Genomic DNA, 13,200 nt, shown 5'->3' with positions numbered 1-13,200 from the left:
AACTGATTTTTAAAAGTCAATATGTAATAATAAAGGCGACATATATAATTGACGAAACCTGTAGAATTATTTTGTTACTTAATCTACATTCTATAAGTTTTGCATTGCAAGTTAGTATAATGAGTTATTACAACTTCCATATACATTTTCAGATTGATTTCAAATCTTACCAACATACATTACAATACTAACAAAATTTCGATATGTTTTGCATAACGCATATAATATGAACGTAACAGTTTCGCAAGTCACTGTATTATTGCATTGATCTACTAATATGGGCCACCCTAAACCCAACCCGTATCGGTACTCCAAGGGTTAATGTGAATACCTGTATCCGTGATACAAGTTTCAAACGAAAGGGACGGTCCCCTGTTGTTCCATAAATTGTTTTTATGGTGGCCGGCCACATGCATCGTGGCCCAACGCAGAAATTTATCTTTTCCTTGTAACAACGCCGAGGCCAGACAACGTAATGGAATTTTTTCATCAACGGGCTTTCCCACTGACACGCTACTCCTAAAGCCCCCTTCATACCCCTTATCAGGTCTTACTCCGACGTCGTGACGGCGGAGAGCTACGATTTTCACCGGGGATTGCATCGTCGACGAGACAACCAGTGGAGGGGAGAAAGAAGAAAATTTCATTTCAAGCCATGGCCGAGAAGAAGAAGGAAAGAAAGAAAGAAAAAGGAATTCTTCATTCGCTAAGGAACCGTAGTAATCGAATAGCCGGCGGAGCTTTTGTCGATGTAACCGGAATACTCGCAAGAGCCAACGATCGATGAAAAGCAAAAATGACCAATGGTCCATTGGCCGCGGCACCGATATCGGATTGACGTCTTCGTGAGTGGCCGTCTAATGAGATGCGGAAACGATAGGACAATCAATTAATCAAGTTGCCTCTCTCGAGAAGATTAATGCGTATATATGACCCGTGGATGAGGGAAATTGATGCGCCGAATCTTTGCGGAAGAATGGAAACATGGTAAACTGTGACGCATCGATGGGAGCAATTAGATCGTCCAGTTGGATAACATTGGGAAAATAAATTGATTACCGAGCACCAGAGTTACCTGATTTTAAAGGAGAAATCCGATTTTATTGAATATACTGTTTTGTTTAAAGTAATGGGAATTTATAGAGGATTAAAAAGATTGTTAGAAAAGAGAAAATTGTTCAAAATTCATGATACATTATTTAATGATTTTTTTGAAGTAATCTTAAAAGGAGTAATAACTTTCTTTCATTGTATTATTATTTTTGACAGAGTTCACAGTGCAGCATACGTAAAATTTGAGCTTTAGAACGCCGAATGAAAGATCGAAAAAGTACGAACAAAATATCTACAACTTGAAAAATAACAGCATCAGAGGTTACGAAATTCTTAGAGTATCGAAAGTATCGCAAGTCCAAAACGTCTTATAGAGTTTCGAAAGTATATAGAATTCTAAAGTCTTTAGGGAATTTGAGGAACTCCTTCGATACCAACAATATCATACGCTTTAAGCGATATACAAACTTATAATGTTACAAATAACAGAAAATTTGTGATGTGATGTGACATTCATCTGTGATGAACATTCAACCATATTTGAACAACAGAGAACGCACAAAACATAGAAGTACATACTTTCTAGATTTACTTAAGACAATTAATAACATATAGGCGTGCGTAGTATGCTTTTCTATTTAATAATTACACACTGTATCTGTTTCAATAAAATTCAACTTTCCTTCATTTATTTGTACAGTGTGTATAAAAAAAAGTAATTTGGGCACTGTATTACAATTTGAAGTCACTGTATTGCTAAGAAATATTATTTAATAAAATTTTAGGATCAAGACTCCTGCAGGGTTAAACAATAGAATATCACTAATAATACCATATCATACTGACATTATATCCCAGATAATAAACATGCTATAATTTTATCATCCTAAAGTTTAATATGCAATCAACATACGCTACAAAACGTGGAAAACAAAGGAATAACGGGGTCGTTAGTAAAAGTGATCTGTATGCTTTAGACATAGTGTTAGATTAAAGCGTTGTAACGCTAAGTTTTGGTTAATGTTAATTTACAAGTCAACCAACACGATAATAGCAGAACTAATTACGTTTAGCATAGGAAAATGTTGAGACAAATGAGGGAGTTGGTATTTCCTTGTGGTCATTCAGTTTGCAGAGTGCCGTAAAAATTAACAGAGTTCCCGTTAAATCATTCGTAGTTTAAGGCGGCAAACCGAAGCTCGAGGACGGCTCGGATATAGAGCTAAAAGCAAGCTCTTTCATCAGATACACACGGTGAAACGTAACTTCTTCGAACTACTTTTTCCGGTTGACAACACGAAACAAAATTAATCAAAATGTTATCATGCATTGAGTTATAGTGAATTATTATTTAATTACGAGTCTTAAGATTTGTTAATAGGTTTAGAAAATAACGTCGTGTACTTTAATATTTTTAATAATATTTTTGTCGTCTATACTTCTTCCAATCAAGATACGTTTACGTCAATTACAATATATACATACATACATATGCATACAATATGCGGATGTTTTGGTCCATTTCTGGTAACGATATATGGATTTTACCAATATGTATAAATTAATGGTGAATTGATAATAATTATTAAATAATGAGCTAGTAATTAGAAGCAGCGTTTACTACCATAACGATATATACATAGAATCACCAGACTATGAGTCTAATACAATTTAAATTTGGTTTACAAAAATTTACATTATTTTGATTTAAAATGTTGTCTTTTTATTACGATACTATAATAATTATATAACATGTAATACAATAATGGTACATTTGTATTCATCACATGTACCTATGCATGTATTTTGGAATAATATTATATGTATAAAATATAACATCATTATTCAATCATTATTTAATTTATCTCGACAAAATGCAACGGAAAACGTACCCATTGTTTAGCATCGAGCTATGGTTTGCGTTTATTGATTACATGGCTGATGCAAAAACACATCAGCACGCATCATTAACGCACAGACTGGCTGTAATACAATCGATATTCATTAACACATTAATTAAGAATAAATTAAGAGGCTTACTGAAAGTTTGTTGCATAAATCAACAAAATTAACCGATAAATTAGAGAAAATTAAATCTCTTTTTTTGAAAGAAATTTAGACTCATAATAGTATTTTATTCAGATTATGAAGCTACAGAGAAATTTAAACTTCGAATCGAACAATCGTTTCCTATTATTTTCCACTTGAAACGCAACTTTGATTTCACGTAGGACCAGGTGACCTTTAAAGAGCTGATGGAAAGAATACGTGAACAATACGTTCAAAGATGAATTCGTCCTGTAGATCAGGAATATCGAATTTACATTGCTAATTTCGCGAGATTTCGGCTGCTAGCAGCTCACTCACATTGGAAAGGCAGTGGAGAGACCACAATGAAAGATCGACCTCGTCGAGAAAAGGTACCTTCATCATCAATTCAGATCTATTCTCGTTCCGTGAAATGTTATTTACCTTGAAATACGATGTAGAGTACGTGGGTAACTTTGATTTATTAAAACTGACCGTCGACCTATTATCACTTAATCATTAAACGTACAAAAAGAATAAAACTTATCTTCCTATATTTATATTTAATTTAAAAATTACGCATCTATACATTTCTCAAGTTTTATCTCGTATTTCGAGTGATCGTCAATATCTTATTTTATCATTATATTATTACATTGCATTGATCAATTTTTTTGTAATAGGTACTCTGTTACAAATAGGTATTCTAGTTATCTATTGCAAACAAATAATAATGTTCCTTTAGAGCAAAAATAATTATTTCGGGAAAGAATAGAATATAGAATTTAAAAGAGTAATATTTCGAAATTTATTACACCTAATGATTAAAAATTTCATAATACATAATAAATTTATCAGCAGCAATTTAAAGGAATATTTCAACAACACCCCAAATCACGTTTGCTACAGGTTCAGTAAGATAAGGCGATGTACTAACTTCTCGTCGAATTACCTTCATCCTTAATTACTAGTTACACGTAAACTCCGTGCGTTTTGTCGCTCAGATGTAATACAATTAATTTGCGGCGAATACACTGTAATAATTTACACCAACTACTAATGTCTAAAGATCCATTTCATATTAAAATAAATGTTCTATGTCATCTTCTAAAGAATTGGAAGCGTTAGAATCTTAAAGAAACTTAACAAAATATTTTCACGAAAAGAAGTTCCGAAGAATAAAGAAATAGGAAAATTAAAAAAAAAAAATACACGACAAGCGAAACATAACGTTAAAGACGAAGAATCTTTCTCCGAGGAAACATATTTCAAGCCCGAGTAATGCAATAACACAAGACACAAATTCATCGAAAATCTGTTTGATAAGACAATGTTGATAACATAGTAACATATACAATATGTGTATATATATTATTATGTATATACAGGGTGGTTGGTAACTGGTGGTACAAGCGGAAAGGGGGTGATTCTAGGCGAAAAAAGAAGTCAAAAATATAGAATAAAAATTTTGTTTTCTTAATTTTTCCATCGAGACAACGATCTACAATGAGATCCGTTATAACGAAACGGAATAAAGTGTACGCGTACCGAGCGAAAATTCAAAGTCGATTTTTTCGAAAACAAAGCCTCAAACGAAAAATTTTTATCCTGTATATTACATTATTAAGTATATATATATATATTGAATATTCATAATTTCTTTATTACTTAAAACTCGAATTTCGTTAATACGTTAAATATTAATTAATATACATATAATCAAACAACGATTTTTAAGGATGAACTAAATAAATTACAGGAAAAAATTTTTCAAATGAAGCAGACAAAGTGAAGGACAATTTTTCAAATCTAAGCCAGGCAAAGAAAGTAATGAGACAAATGAATGACGGAAAAAGGATTATACCAGAAGACGCAGGACAAAAATATGATTTTCCCGCACCATCGGGTCGACTTACGCTTTCCATCGAGCATTTTCATTCACGCTGTTTTCTATAGCGTATCCATGTATTTCTGGCTTTAACTACGATTCGTGTGTAACAAAAATTCACGTGATCCAAGTTCCAATCTCCGATGTTTATTCCGACAAACATTGAATCAGGAAGTAAAGCTAGCGATAGGTATTGCCGTTTTCGATTGTTCAAATGACTCTCTATTCCATCCTCTTCGCTCCTCCGTCTTATTCGTTGCCACACTGGCAACGCCATTAATAAAAGGAGCGATACAGCGAAGAGGATTGATATACTCGCAAGACGGGAACGAATGGATAGTTCTTTCTTGTCATTGTCGATAGATTCAACGCGTTAAATCGACTCGAGACGTGTATAACAGGATGTTCCGTTTATCTTCACCGCTTTAACCCTTTTAGAGAGTTACAGTCAGTCACAGAAATCTACATATATTCCTTATATATAAAGCATTATAGTAAAGTACGTTAGCTCTATGAATTTTTTTAACAAATTAAAGACACATATCGTTAACAGTAAAGTCTCTCAATATTCGAATTTTTAAATAATCATAAGAATGGAGTGAATAGGTATTTAATCTTGAAATCGATCGTATGAACAATTTCGATAATATAGAATTACTCAATAACGTATTAAATTTTGAAAATTGCAATGGATAAGATACAAAATGAATTAAAATTGCTTTGCTATAAAAGAAAATTAGAAATACACGCCATCATCTCTTTTTCCTGTAAGAATTAAATGTTTTTGATTTTTTCCTTTCTACAACCTTTTGACAACCTTTCTAACGTTCCCAAATATTTTGTTATTTTTGTATTCCTGTAACTGGTGGTAAATGAATTAATTCAGTTGTGTGCTATACAAGCTATATTTCTGTCTGAAATGTGTATTTTGTCAGGATTGGAATTGCTGAATATAATCGTCGCTTCATGAGTTCGCGAGGAAGAATTAAATACCTTTTTAATTTTGCATGTAGTATGGAATAAAATGAGAAGTTTTTAAATAGGAAGAGAATATGAATTTGTTGGAAATAATAAACGTAAAAAGCGAGAACAATTTATCATACGAGTTTCATGATAACTTAGCTGCTACATACAATGAATTAGAAAATTAGTATTTAAAATCGAATAAAGGGTTCGATATATTTTATTTTAAATACTTCATAATCCGGTAAAATATAATATAAAAAATAATAATAAAAAACATATAACAAAAAAAGGAAACATAAGTTATTTTACAGTCCTTTAAAAGAAAACTCCAATTTATTTAATTTGCTTTTATTGAAATATTCGATACACCATAAAAATTTCAATTAATATCATCGGATCAAAATATCTATAATAAAGCCGTTAGCAAATAAAAATCAGTCAAAAAATTCAATAATCTGGCCATAGTTCATCCATTACGTTCTAAATTAATCATTATAAAATTCTTCGTTCGTAGATTAAAAATAAAAGACAAGTTCCCGTGAAAAAATTTATCAGAACCCAGCTTTTTTCCAAGATATCGGAGAATTAGTCCACTTTTCATGGAACATTGGAAATATTATATAAAGTTGAAGAAGAACTTCTGACATCGATATTTTCACAGAAAAGAGGAGATGAAATATGTAACATTTCGAAATCAATTTTTCTAGACAAAAAGAAACCGCAGAATCTTTCGTTTGAATCTGAATGAAGTGGTTGAGATTTCAATTTCCATTATCGAAGAAAATACTAAGATCTGTGGCAGAGCCACTCGCTTCTCCATTCGACCCCTATTATCGTCTTATTTGCGATCAGTTATACCCACTTCGGCCCGACAATCCCAGATAGGTTGCTTAACTGTTCGATCTAATCTTGACTCCCCTGCTTCACTTAAGAATAACTTTTCTTGGGTTTCGCGAAACATTAATGAGGCGATGGATAACGAATATACAAGTTCGAAAGATGTCAAACGACAGTAATGAGACGTTCTCGTCTCTTGGAACTCGGTAACCAAGTAAATACTCGAATGCGATTTATGAGAACAAAATTATCTGCAACGTGGACTTATTTGTCTATAATGATTTCTCAAATTTCCGACATTGTATTTCCATATACATTTCTACGTACATATTTCTGTATCTGTATTTCTACGATTTCTAACATTTAAGGTAATTCTTCTATTGATAACATCCTGCAAAATTTGCATAGTTTTTACCTTTTAATGATCGAATATTGTAAATGATATATAAATTACAAAACTGAACATTTTTATTATTAGTATTCTTAATCCTCTGTAAACATTGTTTAGAATAATTTTTACAGTTTACAAGATTTAGAATTCTTCCTTTTTGGATATCGTGTACCGTCTTAGTTGATAATGTTCTGTGAGACTTAGAATTGGCGACAATAAATTTACACATACGTATCTAGTTCCTAAGTCGGACCTGTTATGGGTGTGGATAATATTTGCAACTGACAAATTATACCGCCATAAATATACAAAAGTTTGTTCTAAATTCCAGAATTTAAATTGATTAAAGTTTCAGTTAAAGAAACTCTAAATGAAGATCTTAGTGACAGTAAAAGTTGGAAAGTTTGCTGCTTTCCGAAAGACACGATGTCCTATAACAAAATTTAACGTCTTCTCTGTCTTCATTATCGTCGCTAATGACAACATATCATATAATCGCAGTTAACACGATGTTAAAACCTAATAAAAAAAATTCTGTGAAAAATATGCAGTATTTTGTGAAGTTCGAAGACTTTTGAATTTTAAAGTTCGTATATCGACAAATTATTAGTGATGTGGCGTTTTTAGTACTAGCGTTCTTGGTTTATTTTTTATGCATCCATTGTAATGCAAAATGTATCCTCTTTTGGATGAGAAAATTCTTAAAGGATTATAAAAACAGGCGAGTAAATGCGGATAGCTTCTTGAATTTCGCATTCGTATCAGATAGGACTGGTGCAGAAGAGCGTGCAATTATGCAAAACACGCATCGTTGATTTGAAAAGCTGTCCCTCAAGCAATTCTGATTTGATATTTAGTGTTTCTGCAGCTATGCGATACATCAATCACAATTTAGATACGAGGGAGGAATCCTTTTAATTAATATTCAGTATTATCTCAGATTACATTAAAATCCACTAGAATAAAAAAAAAGCTGAAACGTCGAAAATCATAATGTAGAAATACCTTCATAATAGTTTGTGTGATGAAAAAATGTTAAAATCAGAATTATCGAAGAAATTGAAAAATTGAAGAGCTCGTATCCGTGATAAATAATTTAATTGTCTAGTTTAGTTAGTAAAGCTAATATTAAGTTAGCTAATACTAGCTAATTTGACGTAGATTGTTTTTATTATGAGCCCATCAATTATTTATTTCACGATTTTCTTCAAAAATAATAATGAAATGGACAATATGATTAATTCTCTCGCCCAACATTTTATCTAAACTTCCAATTAACTTCTCATGATAAAAATTGTCATTCTCCAAGCACTATTCAAATTATAATCGAATAAAAGTCACAAAGACGAAGTGGAACAAAATTTAATTAAAACATAAATCAACGACTGAGGTATTTTGGGCAGGATCAATCAGACAGGAAAACATCCGTACGCGATTTGTTAAATCATTAAAATTCGTAAAAGTTATGCCCAAAAAATACGTCCTGTGTGAATTACATAAATAAACAGCCGACCGTCCTGCGACCTTTTATTCGGAATAATCGAAATAATTAAAGGCAGTTTCCAGAAGAATGCACTGTACGTGAAACAAAATACACATACACTTGCGTAGTTGCAAGTTTCGAATATTCTCGAATGTCCGTCTCTATGATTTGCTATTAACAGAAACATTTCAGATAGTTCAGTAGATCAGTGACCTACTGAGAAATTTGTATTATCCTGTGCATCGATAATGATGACCGATGACGACAAACATTATGGCAAACAATGCCCTGCGAAAAATAGAAAATTAAGGGAGTTAATTATCGACAGGCTAATTACAAAAACGAAAGCGAGTCAACAATTGTCGTCATTGGGTCGCGAAATGTTTGATGAACTACTGGAAATTGCGCCGATTGTCGCACATGTCCGAATAGAAAATATTTCGAAACTTTAAAAGGATATCAGCCTATAACTGTTTGTATGACAATATTCCGTGACAAAAACACACGACAAGTAAAACGTAAAAACAGATGTAATAATATAAAAGTAATAAGACATAGAAAAAGCAGCAATAGCCAGAAAAATACTACAACAGTAACAGAAAAACACATATTTTAGTAAGTAACAACCCGTCACACAAGTGCGAAACCCTTTGGACAATGAGTGAATGTCAAGTTTGAATAATAAGGATTTAATAATATGACATTACAAAAAAAGAATATAAAGATATATTACGGGTTGTACTGACGACGAACGACACAGGAACAAAGTAAACCAAATTCAACAAAACAAAGGTATTATAATATACCTTAAGCAATCAAACGTAACAGTTGAAACGAAATTATTCAACGCGAAACCTCCACCCTCGTCAAATTCACAAACACTTTTCCATCGCAGTCAACCTAATATCAGAATATAGGATAACAGGAAGCTAAGGTAGTCGCGTAAAATTCATAGCTTCCGATTTTCGCGAAAAGAATTGGGCGTAACGAGTCTTAAAACACGATTATCCAATCGCGTCGTAAGCGAACGGCGGTAGTAAGGATTTTTCGTAGCTGGAAGTGATATCGAGCCGGTTCAGTTAGATCCCTGGTAGAATTCTTGTTCCGATACAAGACGCCGACTATCGACGATATTTTCCAACGGGGTGTAAGAGCGGCGCGAGGCAGCGATGCATGCCGAAACTGCATAAAATAGCTGTTCTTCGTATTTCACGGCGTTCAGAGGACGATAAAATATTCTCCGGAGTACACTTTGCCTGGAATTTCATTCGTCGTTTGGAGCTGCCGCGTATTACGGCACGTAATATACCAAAGGGAGTCGTTGTTGCGTCTGACAGGCCGGTGCACGAGTTTTGAAAAGGTCATCCGAACCTCCGAGGAATTCATATTAGACAACCGCGCGTGCGAACAGCTCAACAGCTTGACAAGATGATTACCGTACAATTTGCGACATTTCGTCGGAGGATTATGCCTACGATTCCTATACGAACAGTCCCACTCAGATTCGACTATTCCGCAACGCGCACGCGATCGATGACTTTCAAAGTAGCCTTAACCAGATTCTACGAAATCTTCTCATCCGTCAGAAGGTAATTTTTGTATAATTTTTAACAATCGCTGTGTATGTGTGATAATGCCTTAATCTCTTAATAGAAGGTAACGAGTTAAACTGTCGGCCGAGTATTTTTTTTTTTTTTTTTTTCGAAATAGATTATACATTTCCCAAGTAGATTTAGTCATAAGTTTAAGTATATTTCCGACTGTTGATTTCATAAGTAGAGTTTGTTATACGTATATGTATATCAGAATATATGATATCAAAAGTTGCATTAAGACAGAATTGTATTTATTATTAATTATTATAATAATTAGTAAAATTATTATAATAAAAGGCACCTTACGATGCAAATGTATGTACTACATATGTTTTATAAGATATATACATATCTTAATCTATAAAGTCATAATGATCAAGGACTAAACTAAAGACGATTTATGTCTCGCTGCATTAGTTGGTCAAGTACTAATTTCAGTACATCGTGATCTTTACATCTGTAACACACATCGGAGTGTACACATCGAAAGAATGTTCTAACAATAATAAACGTCATGAACTTTCCACGTACGCCACTGAATGTCAGAATTCGTTTACTCAAATTCGATTTTTCATAGAAACGTAAACGCCTTTCACAAGCAAAGAAATGAAAAATAAATGGTTGAAGCGATATAAACACTCCGACCGTTCTTCGTCGTCGAATATTCTTTTTGAAACGCGCTCTATTTAGTCAGAATATGCCGCTTCGTCACTCGTCCAAAACCCAGTTCCTAAAGATTTATTTTTGTTGTAACAATAGTAAAGAATGAAAAGAGGAAAAACAATATTTTCTTTCCCATCACTGCCATGATAATGCAAAATTAAATATATCAATAGAATTATTAAAAGATAAAGAAGTTAACTTTTTCCACGACATATTTTTATACATAAAATTATGGATGGCATACAGGTAGAGCTATACAAATTGAATATTCAGTATAACAGTTATTTATAAATGTTTAATATTTTCTACGTAAGCAACGAAATATGTATTTTATTCAATTAATTTACCTATTTGGAACACTGTGCATCTTCACAAAATTCTCATAATTAAACTGCGAATTTTTATATATATGTGAGAAATATAACGGCGCAAAGATGCCCGGGATATAAATAGTATATAAAAATATGTAAAATATAATACTCATTATAACGATATCAAATAATTTTATCAGTAACATTCATAAAAATATGAATTTGCATCAATGTCTGCAAAATTTATTGAATCATATTTGTCAAATTTAACGCGTGGTTAAAACGTGAATATCAATGAATCAATTCTTTTATAGCCATCTGAAATAGATCGATCTTAAGTCATTAATTCCATGAGCAATAGCTCAAATGGAAAATCCGCGCGGAAATTGGTTCCCTCGAAATAGCAATCCGTTATTTGGGTTACTTTCGATGACTATTCAATGACGATTTCAAAGGCGAAATCGTGCGGCCCTCGAAAAGAGATCCTTGTTTAACATCATAAACGCATTCCAACGTCGAGGAATAGATGAATGAAACACGGAACACGATACTGTTTCATAATTAAACGTCAACCTTGTTCGTTACGTTAATTGACAAACTTGCTATCATTTTGTGGTTGCTATTTTGTATGCATACGTGAATCTGGTCGTTTCCTTCGTTCGTATGATAAAACTGAAAAGTTTGTTTAAAAAAGTTACACGCAAAAATATGAAAAAATCAAATTAAAAAAAGATAATCGTGTTAAAGAAAAATTTGTTGTTTTATAATTGGTAATTTCTTGGTTATTTCGTTATTTCAGCTTATTTTAGTAAACGAAAAATATAACGTTTAGTATTAATGAAATTTGTTTGATATATATCGTTTGTCATTTCGAAATTTGAAAAATTTTGTTAGCATTTGTTTATTTTTATCGAAGCGACTCTATCGCAGAAATAGAAGAAATACGAATCAAATACAAGAATTGGTAAAGTAAATGAATATTAGTGAAAGTATTTTATATGAAGAAGACTCCTTTTATAGTCAAAAACGTCTATTTTCTATTTCTACTCAAATTTTATACTATCACATATGTAAAAACAACAGTACTACGTAGATGTTTAAAAAATAGTCCAAGTAATAAAGTATCTTGAAAGAAACCTTCCAAAGCAATAAACACAAATATCACTGTCAGTGTAATGTTTGAACAATAGCGTATTAAAGGTTTTTAAGTAACAATCAACATTAATCTAGTATTACATATTAATCAACATTAATCTAAAATCAGCCTTAACCTACTAATATCTATAATATATTGACCTGCTATTAACTTACTATTCACATAAAACGATTTTATTAAACAAATTTTTATACAGCTCCTATTTTCTTTCTATAAAAAATGTCAAACCTCATATTCATGGCTCTCCTTGTAATCAAAATGCTTTTTAATCACACAAATTTCACATTGTTGTCATAAATCGTAAATGAATATAACTAGTGGCCACCATAAGAAGGAAAAAAAACATTTGTCGCCGAACAATTACTGCTTGTATTACTAAAAGGAGGCTTAATTTTTTAATGACAACTCCTGAGGACGATAAAGTTTTATCGAATTTGATCCGTGTACTCACCGTATGGAAGAACAAATCCACAGAAAAGCGATATGGAACAAAGGAGCCACAGGAAATTCGCACTTTTCTCGGTACACATGGCGCGATGCACACTGTTATCGGCTGTTTTCAAACACCCGTGCCGTATCGCGCGGCCACTCTCGTGGCTCTGAGAGTTCCTCGTTAGATTTCGAGTTTGAATCTCGGTCCTTCTCTGTCTTACGCTCTTCATCTCGCACGCAGCCTCAGAAAGCGGTCCAGCGCCTGCTCGCTGACAATATTCCGGATAAACTAATCCGAACAGAGGGCACCACTATTCAAGCATGTTCACCTGTACCGACAAAGCAGATAAAAGGTGGTAACTGTTTCCGGAGAGAACTACAGAATAATACTGGTTTT

At 32.7% G+C, this 13,200-nt stretch overlaps 1 protein-coding gene across 3 annotated transcripts in view; it reads right to left on the bottom strand.

The window, feature by feature from the left end:
- Positions 1–13,026, bottom strand: part of LOC126875553 (uncharacterized) — an 87,785-nt gene extending 74,759 nt beyond the window's left edge. For 2 of the 3 annotated variants that reach the window (XM_050638505.1, XM_050638510.1), the window contains exon 1: positions 12,823–13,024. In XM_050638505.1, the coding sequence (XP_050494462.1) occupies positions 12,823–12,901 (79 nt within the window). In that variant the 5' untranslated portion in view covers positions 12,902–13,024. Of the gene's footprint in view, positions 1–12,822 lie in introns of all 3 variants that reach the window. The other variant, XM_050638516.1, reaches the window with a different exon arrangement.
- Positions 13,027–13,200: the final 174 nt, after the last annotated feature.

Source organism: Bombus huntii, chromosome 2 (genome assembly GCF_024542735.1).
Source record: "Bombus huntii isolate Logan2020A chromosome 2, iyBomHunt1.1, whole genome shotgun sequence".
NCBI classification, from domain to species: Eukaryota; Metazoa; Arthropoda; class Insecta; order Hymenoptera; family Apidae; genus Bombus; species Bombus huntii.
Note: the sequence above shows the minus strand (reverse complement) of the source record. Positions and strands in the feature narration are given on the sequence as shown.